General features: G+C 35.3%; 2 protein-coding genes across 2 annotated transcripts; both read right to left on the reverse strand.

Moving 5' to 3' along the window:
- Nucleotides 1-1,006: 1,006 nt before the first annotated feature.
- rpp40 (ribonuclease P/MRP 40 subunit) lies at nt 1,007-4,099 on the reverse strand. Its single transcript, XM_084412714.1, has 8 exons — nt 3,847-4,099; nt 3,584-3,728; nt 3,432-3,500; nt 2,925-3,020; nt 2,691-2,816; nt 2,403-2,601; nt 2,062-2,196; nt 1,007-1,315 (listed from the first exon to the last, which is right to left on the reverse strand). Exons 1-8 carry the CDS (start codon nt 3,961-3,963, stop codon nt 1,117-1,119), a joined length of 1,086 nt encoding a protein of 361 aa, XP_084268840.1. The 5' UTR covers nt 3,964-4,099; the 3' UTR covers nt 1,007-1,116.
- Nucleotides 4,100-6,799: 2,700 nt separating this feature from the next.
- lyrm4a (LYR motif containing 4 a) lies at nt 6,800-8,812 on the reverse strand. The gene is made up of 3 exons (XM_084411690.1): nt 8,684-8,812; nt 8,316-8,436; nt 6,800-8,133 (listed from the first exon to the last, which is right to left on the reverse strand). The coding sequence occupies exons 1-3, from the start codon at nt 8,767-8,769 to the stop codon at nt 8,071-8,073; spliced, it is 270 nt and encodes an 89-aa protein (XP_084267816.1). The 5' UTR covers nt 8,770-8,812; the 3' UTR covers nt 6,800-8,070.
- Between the last annotated feature and the right edge of the window lie 220 nt (nt 8,813-9,032).

A 9,032-nucleotide genomic window follows, 5' to 3' on the forward strand; every position in this document is an offset into this window, starting at 1 on the left:
AGTTAAACCCAACTCAGTTTGTCCACGCACTTCTGTTATCTCTTGCCTTCAGGAACTTAAAACATGGATGTCTGATAACCTCTTACAGCTTAATGCTGGGAAAACTGAAATCCTGTTGATTGGCCCTAAATCAGAGTTTACCCCGGCATGACATTTTTATTGATATTGATGGTGTCCAGATTAGGTCTTCAAAAACTGTGCGGAATCTGGGAGTTTTGTTCGACTCCTCGTTATGTTTTCACTCACACATTGGTCAGATTGTTAAATCATGCTTCTTCCACTTGAGGAATATTGTTCCTATACGCCCCTCTCTTAACTTTGGAAATGCTGAAACTGTTATCCACGCTTTTATAAGCTCCAGATTAGACTACTGTAACTCCTTATTTAGCGGCTTACCCACCAAAGCTATACATCGCCTTCAAATGGTGCAAAACTCTGCTGCTTGAGCCCTTACATATAATAAAAAATCTGCACATATCACTCCTATCCTTTACCAACTTCACTGGCTTCCTGTGGTCAATCGCATCCATTTTAAACTTTTAGTCTTAGTTTATAAAGCCTGTCATGAGTTAGTGCAACCATATGTTCCTGCCAGGACCTTTAGATCTAGCAATGACAATTTGCTTGTCGTACCCAAGTATAAACTCTCTACTGTGGGTGGTAGGGCTTTTAGTGTTTTAGGCCTTAAGCTATGGAATAAGCTGCCACCCCTAACCTCAAGACCTTCAAATCTCAACTTAAAACTCAGCTATTCACCATACTCAGTAAATAATTATTTTCCTCTCTATTTCTCTGTCTTCCACTTTTTCATTTTTTATGTTACGTTTACTTTATCGAAATGAATGTTTTCTTAGATTCTATAACTTATGTTAATTATTTGTAGTTATTGGTTGTCTCCATCTGCTTTTCTACTTGTTTGATTGTTATAATAAGCAGATTGCTTGTCTCTTTGTATGTCAGCTGTTTGTATTATTTTGTGAAGCGACCTTGGGTTCTTGAAAGGCGCTATAACAAATAAACATTATTATTAATAAAAACCAACATCATACATTTATGTTTGTATTTTACATTTCAACACAACATGTCTCATATCCTCAATGTCAAATGTCCATTGTTTCATGGTGGGCAGCCATCTTGAGCACCGACAGCCATGTGTAACCAGTAGTCCTGATTTTTGAAGCAAACAAAATTGTAGAAGTTTTCACCACCTTTGAGGAACCCATGTTCTGTGGCTCCCCATGACACAGGACTATCCATAAATCCATGCACAGTGAGGGAAACCCATGGTGTAAACTTCGGTTCATCGAAATACTGCCTGGATGATGCGAGGTAGAAAAATAAACAGCTTGTAAGTTTCAAATATGCTCACTTTTACACCGCAAGCATCTCCTTAAACACTTATGGAAATATTATACTTTAGTGCAAACTGAATGTTAAGTTTTCAGACACCTAATTGTAAAATGTATTAAAGTTTAAGTTTATATTAAATGCATATTTGACCCACATAAGTACAACTGCACAAATGTAATTTCATAATTACATCTAGGGTCCTTGAAATATAGTTAAACTGCCGAATACAGTGACAAGCGGTAACACTATTTTACAGTGTCCTTGTTACATATGTTACTGTAGTAATAACTAAATTATGCATAATTTCATGCAACTAACCCTAATCTAAGTACGTTAATTATTATTACTCAGTACTTAAATGTATAATTACACTGTAACGGACACCTTAATAAAGTGTAACCTGACAAGCATTTAAGTTAAACTAAAATATACTGTAATGTCGCTTCTATTAAAACATGTATGTCATGTATTAAAATATACTCGTAATTACACATTTGTAATGATGTTGCAATTTAATACATTTGAAATATAACTTGAAATGTACTGTCGAAAAACACTATTGTTAAAATTATAATCAAGTACTTTACACATGCTTTGGTATGCAAGTCATACTAAAGAGTTTACTTGTGAATTATTTTACTAATGGCTTGCTTGTAGTTGTCTGCATATTAAGTTGGAATATAGTTTGTGATGGTAATGTAGGGGTCTCACCTTAGTTCTCGCAGCAGCAAAAACACATTCTCAGGTGAGATAAAGCCAGTAACGGTGCACAGCAAGGCTTGATTGACAGAACTCTTGGGCTCTGGACACACATATGTCGACAGGAAACCGTCTGCAGCATTTTCACTGAAAAAATACACAATTCAATTTAGAAATATAGTCGAAAACACCAGGAACTCCTTTCCATTTTGTGAAACAAATTGTCATAGTAATTTCATTATTGTCAATTTGTGCCAGTCTTTAATTGTACAATATATGGAGTCAATTTACATATTTAACAAATCACAAACATATAAGAGCACAGCATGATATAGTGACTAGCCTTTGCTCACCAACTGATGTCCAAGTTAACAGCTCCAAGCCACTCCAAGAAGTGATGTGGGTCACATGACAGTGTCTTTCCCTGTATATCTGATGGGTTAAGTGTGGGACATGGTATATTTTTCAGGGTGTGATGGCTAAAAGCAGGCTTGTGCTCCTCGTATGTGTACTGGGACAACAGCTTGGAAAGAATCTTATCTTCATCTGCACCTGAAAGAGTCATGAATGCAAAAGGCTAAGGCAACTGAGAAAATATGTTTAAGGTCAGTGACGGTAATGATGAATTACTTGCTACAAACCTGTGTTATATTTAGTTAACAGAAAGTCATATCTGAGTGGTAGTCTGTGTTTTATACTTGACAGAACCCGCTGGTATCGTTTGGTGCCTGGAGTCAAGCTTTTGTCTGTGAGGTCCAGAGTCACGACTGCAAAACAAAGACATTTTATAATTGTAATATTTATTGAACACTTTTTTTGTTCAAAGATTAAAACACCTTAATTTCATGCAACTCAGAAAGAATAAAGACATTTACCAAATCTCATGGCCTTTTTGTGATTGTACTGAGATGGTCGTCCCTCCAAGCCAAGCTGTTCATATGTGTCTTTATCTAGAGACAAAATTAACTGACCTGGGAAAAACAGTATGAAATTAATATGTATAAGTATGTAAATTAATGTATTATTATTATTATTTATTATAGATTTATTAAGATAATCTAACTCTAAATTGAAATGTAAAAAATTAAACGCATAAAATCAAGATTAAACTGAAATCATATTTATTTTTAGTTTCCCACAATAACTACTGATTTATTGAAAAACATACAGTTTCGGAATACAAAATATCTTCTGGAATCGCAAAATGATTAGTGGTTTCTTCATTTAATATATTACATGAATTAACTACATTAATACAGTATATCTTTATATAGAAAACAAGCAGCTTTGTCATAACTATAGCAGAAATCAAAAAGTCAAGAAGGTTTGAGAACCACTGATTTCAAGATTCATAGAGATGTTAATCTGTGTAGTTATCTTACCACTGGAAAGAAGTGCAATGGAATTATCTTCATCAAGTTTGGTGTTGTAAGAGAGTGCATAGAAGTTTCCTGTGTTGAAAATTTTGTTCAAAATTTAACATTAGTTGTTAAAATCTAGTTCAGTACCAAAAACTAGTAATGGAAATTCGTACCTTTCTTTACAAGTGACTCAAGGAATGTTTCTTCAAGTAGTTCATAAACAGGCAGATTCCGCACTAGATAATATGGGCTGAAGCTGTTGATCACACTGCTGATGTTTGCAGGGAGGATCCCACATTCAGGGATCAGCACTGAGATCTGTGGAGACAGTCAGAGAACGCGACACATTTCCGTCTGAAACTATCGCGACCCAAAGACATTCTGAGCAGAGTTGTAAAATCAATATGTTGAGCAGATGTTTAATGATTAAACTCACCTTGTAATTAAAGTTGTGCTTCGACACGTGGATGTCATGCCGAGACTTTTCATTCAAGAAGTTTGATTTCTCGCACACCAACAGGCTTCTCGGGAACTTTTCCAGCTCTGGCGACATTTTGACAACTATGTGCAATATCTACATTTTTTTATGACATTAAGCAGCAAAAAAAAACTTCTTCATATAGGGGTAAGGTTTCAAAATAGTGGCAACTTCACTTGTCGCAAACGTATGACGTCAGTTCCTGCAGAGCAGAGCGTATTATAAAACAGTCCGTGAGTGCAGAGCGCAGAGTTGGTTAACTGAGAAAAAGGTTGCTGTTTTGAACTAGCCTTTTGTATATCTAATATGGGTAAATACAGTTTTATTAAAGATTTTTAGAGTCTCCCCGTTTGTAGTAATTAATAATAGTCTGATACAACCTAAAATTCTTGTAAAAATTTAAATGGGGTTTTGTTAGATTTAGTTGATTGGCTAAATGTAATTGATAAGCTATGATATTTAGTTAATAACCCTGTGGTTATTTTGCACTCATTTAAATGGCTGTTATTGTGATCTATATCAGGATGAATCTTTCTCACACAAAATGTAATTGTATATGTATATGTATCTAAATGTAATTGATAAGCTATAATATTTAGTTAATAACCCTGTGGTTATTTTGTACTCATTTGAATGGCTGTTATTGTGTTTATAATTTGGGTTTTTGTTTTACAATTTAGGCTACCCTTTTTATACTTGTCTCCATCTTATTTCATTTTGTTTCAAAGACTTCTTTTTAATGTTAAGTAAGTTGATTTTGATTAATTTGGATGCCATCTCGTATATACTTTTGGTTTTCTTAATAAGAAAAATAAAACAGTTTAGATTAGCCTATAAGAATGATTTTGAGTTATTATAAATGTACATTCCATGAAGATAAATTAAGAAAAAAAAGAAGGCAAGTAAATGATACCAAAGGAAAAGATGAGTCTATTGAAACAAGAATTTAGATTTAGAATTTAGAACTTATATAAGCTTGTACTACTTACTAAACCAAAAAAATCTGTAATGTTACTGTTGCTTTATAACTTTAATTTTTATTTTTTATTTATTAATACGCTCTAGATAAGACAATAACCTATAATAATCTTTAAACAAGATTCTACTGGATTAACTGAAATTCTGGAGAAAACCAACTGAATAATAATATAATGTAATGTATTATTGGTCTATAAATAAATAAAATAATATAGATACCTCTTTTGTTTATTACATTTCTACACTTTAAATTTTGGTGACAGCTAGGCCTATGAAATGCAAATAAACTTGAACTTTCCCCTATGCATTTCGACTGGTTTCTCGTGGAATATCGTTACAGCTTACATATAAAAACCTAATGCACTCTGTTGCGTCATGAATTAGAGTGTAAACAGATCCATGTGCAGAAAAAGAGTGCTCATTCGCTCTGCCATGTGCGCACAGCCCTCTGCTGTTCGTCATCGTGTTTCTGCACTAGACAATGATTGACAGAGCCTATTCTGGAATAACAGTGGAAAACTAAACAAGACTTTAAAGATCGGATGTTCTCATTATTCACTATAGGGAACAAAATGTCCTCAGCTTTTGGGCTTTAGTAAGATACAAATGAATTATTACATGAATTAAATAATGAAAAACCATGCCACTTGTCACAATAAAGAATAAATAAGTTTTAAAAAAATGCTCTTGGATGCAGATGTAAAATAGTTTTTCATTTAATAGACTAGCTAAGACCCCAATTATGTTCTAAAGCCCCTTGGCTGGTTTATGGCTAAAAGTCATTTTTTTTCTGATAAGACATCATCAATTTGTTTGCAAAGACAGGTGACGTTGCTGTGACGCAACTCGTGTGCATGTAGTATTTGTCAAGCATCTTTCTTACGCAAAGACTGCAGGTCCCTTTTTCATATTTAAAACTCCTCAGTGACTTACTGCACTGGTCAATGTGATGAATGCTGATGGACACTGAGCAGTCAGAGGGAACTTCAGCCGTGACCGAGTGTCTGTCTGAACCAGAACATGACAATTTATCACCTCATTCACCAAAGACTCACCAAACAGACAGGCAAAGAGCCAAATCTCTGCCTGTAGATCTATATCAGGATGAATCTTACTCACACAAGAATCTGGTCCGTGGAAAGAGAGTTCAGTTTGCGGACATGATGGGGCTGAACCTCACAAACATCAGACACTTTGACATCTCTGATGATGCAAATGAAACGTGCGATGTGTCATCTGGACTCCGGCATCATCCTCCAAACCAAGAGCTTCAACATGGCAGTCTGATTCCAGCATTTGACATGCCTGTTAGTTTGCTGGAGTTTGATATGAAGTCAAGCCGTCTGGGAGTCGCATTGGAGAGTGTCACAATAACCGCTTCTGAAGTGAAGGGCGTGATCAGAGTGATACAGAGCAACGCAAGAAGAGAAGTTGGGGTCAGGTACACTGTAAACAACTGGCTGACATTTTCGGATATTCAAGCTGTATTAAGACTGAATGAAGAAAAAGTGCTACAGTGGGAACTGTTCGACTTTATTTTGCACGCGCCGCTCTTTTTGAACAAAGATTCATCTGTGCATTTCGCGGTGTTTTGTCGGACTGATCTCGGAGAATACTGGGACAATAATGATGGAGAGAACTACATTTTAAAGTCAGCATGAAACTGAAATCGCAATTGTAATTTCTTCTCTGTAGCCTATGTCCAAATGAAACGGCCTTTCGAACAAGAAAAAATGTAGGGCGGGTCTTGACTTTGTCTATTGGGAATTGATTGGATCATTGTATGGTTGTAGTTTGCTGTGATGTCATGTGAGTGACAGGTTGTCCCGCCCTCGCCCCAGTAAACGCGTCATCAGAGAAGAGATGTGGTTGCAACAGGAAGGGGAAGTTTACTTTGATTACAGATTAGGATTATTCCAACAAAAAAACAAACAAGAATTGTCCATTTTAATTTCATGGTGATTTAAGGGAATCAGACTACCTGACAGTTTACATTTAGTTCAATAAAGTGAACTTAATTTGGGCTTAAATAATGCTAATCTTATGTTTCACCTAAGAGTGGGCATAGCCATTTGTAAACTGAATGTGTCTGGCTTCCAATGTCATCCGCTTCCAGTTATTTTTAGCTGTACAAAAACAGCTGGCAATTCTTACCATATTATTTGAATGTATTGTCAATTATAAACACACTGGTTTTTGGTTATTTCTCACACATTCACAGAAAACAGCTTACTTCCCCGTTGAAAAAAAAAGGTGGATAGGGTAAGATAGGGTGACTCCCTAACCTAATTGCTTTCACATTTCATCTCAACACATTTAATGAATGGCTATGCTCTTCTCAATTTTGTCATTTCATCTTAAATCAGCATTTGTAAGATGTAGGCTATTCATTTAAAGCAGTTTTGAGGTTAATTGATCTAATTTTGTCTTTCTGGAAAATAGTGATCTGTGACATAAATTGATTAGAGTTCGTGTCTATTTGTTAATGAGGGATTTGTGGGAAAAAATTATATTTTAAGGTTTGTGGAGTAAAAAATACTGTTTTTGCTGACACACAAGGCCCCATGTTGTTATTATTTTTAATTTTTTTATTCCATGAGCTACATACATACATTTCAGAGTGACATCTTTGCTATTCATTAAAATGTATAGAATAATCATTCACTGTAAGACATCTTCAATAAAAATATGGGCAATTAAATATGTTAATATTCATATGCCTAGAATAAATGTACTTTTCAGATTAATCTGCTTTACTATGATTCAGCATCTTGGCCATCATTTTACAGCAGCGATTTTACATGTTGTACTACGACAACTAAATGTTTTTATTAAGGCGATTTCCCATAATAACACATTGTCTGATGCATCATCATTTTGCACATTCTAAACTTAAATCTAAAAATTATTTAGACAATATGACAATTTAAAAGTACGTAAGGGGGATCTTCCCGTGTATGTTCAGTACTGTAATATGCCTTAGTGACCTGCAAAGCTAAATAGTTTTTACAAATGTTGAATGCTAGCCATGCTTTATATGCATCTTATTTATTTGCTGAAAAAAAAAAAAAATTACATCAACATACATTTACAGTATACTCTACTACATTACAATTTTACACAAACAGTCAACTAGTAGTGCAGCTTACAGATTTGTCATTCACAACCATACTGTATGGACACTATTCTTGGTGCTGAACATATTTACAAATGAGGCTCTCTTTCAACAACAGTCCTCTGAACAGAATACAGATTGCCAATGGAAACCTGTGAAAAGCAGATAAGTGATACTGTCTTAGATGTAGAACATACAAATGTATTCATTATTAGTAACTCTAAATACTCTCGAAATGGGAACATTCTGTTATTTGAATCAGGCCATTCAAGTTTAGTTGTTGTTCGGCCATAAAAACCATACTGGAATATCAAACAAAGCTGGCATTGCTTGCCTGTCTCTTGATGACCGCCAGATTCTCTCTAGCTTGATTTATGAGCATATCCAGTGTTTTGGGGTTTTCAACATGAAGGTTCTCCCTGAAGCCATCTTTCACTCTGCGAAGTGCGTATGTTCTGTAAACACAGTATTTTTAGTTAAGAAACCGTAGATGATAAGCAATAGTTTGATTTTAAAACTAATTTAAACGCGCTATATAAACGTTACATACAGAAACGCTTATAATTCAAATGACTACACGTGTTTATTTACAGCCTACACGCAAAAATAAACAAAAAGTGACAAAACGAGACATAAAATGCAAGAATATATCAATTTATATCATATATAGACTATATTTCACACGGAAGAGTACAGGCGTACCTGTAATTATATGAGGGGAATTTTTGGCTCTCTTTCATAAGCATCCTGTAGAGTGAGATAACTTGAGCCCGACTGCACGACGCCATGTTGATTTCAGTGTCATTCGCTCTTCTTCACGTGTGTTGCTGCATTTTATACATCGCCATCTAGTGTCAGGATCCGTCGGGCAGTGGAATGCAACACACAACGTGCATTCCTACAATAAGTAAGGGATAATCCACGGCTAGCCATGCATTAAGTAAGGGATAATCCACGGCTAGCCATGCATTAAAGGATTTTAATGCACGACGTAGAGGCGAAGAACCACCCGACGCGAAGCGGAGGGTGGTTGCCTCTACGAAGTGCATTA

The sequence above is a fragment of the Rutilus rutilus genome (genome assembly GCF_951802725.1).
Source record: "Rutilus rutilus genome assembly, chromosome: 6".
NCBI classification, from domain to species: Eukaryota; Metazoa; Chordata; class Actinopteri; order Cypriniformes; family Leuciscidae; genus Rutilus; species Rutilus rutilus.

Bases quoted from the DNA above. Each gene is read 5' to 3' on its own strand.
- rpp40 (XM_084412714.1), bottom strand. From the start codon at position 3,963: ATGTCGCCAGAGCTGGAAAAGTTCCCGAGAAGCCTGTTGGTGTGCGAG. The intron at 2,602-2,690 runs GTTTGTAGCAAG...TGACTCTTTCAG, and splicing joins GTTAACTAAATATAACACAG to GTGCAGATGAAGATAAGATT. The intron at 2,197-2,402 runs GTGAGCAAAGGC...GTATTTTTTCAG, and splicing joins GTTAACTTGGACATCAGTTG to TGAAAATGCTGCAGACGGTT.
- lyrm4a (XM_084411690.1), bottom strand. From the start codon at position 8,769: ATGGCGTCGTGCAGTCGGGCTCAAGTTATCTCACTCTACAGGATGCTT. The intron at 8,437-8,683 runs GTACGCCTGTAC...CTGTGTTTACAG, and splicing joins TTCCCCTCATATAATTACAG to AACATACGCACTTCGCAGAG. The intron at 8,134-8,315 runs GCAAGCAATGCC...TGCTTTTCACAG, and splicing joins TGGCGGTCATCAAGAGACAG to GTTTCCATTGGCAATCTGTA.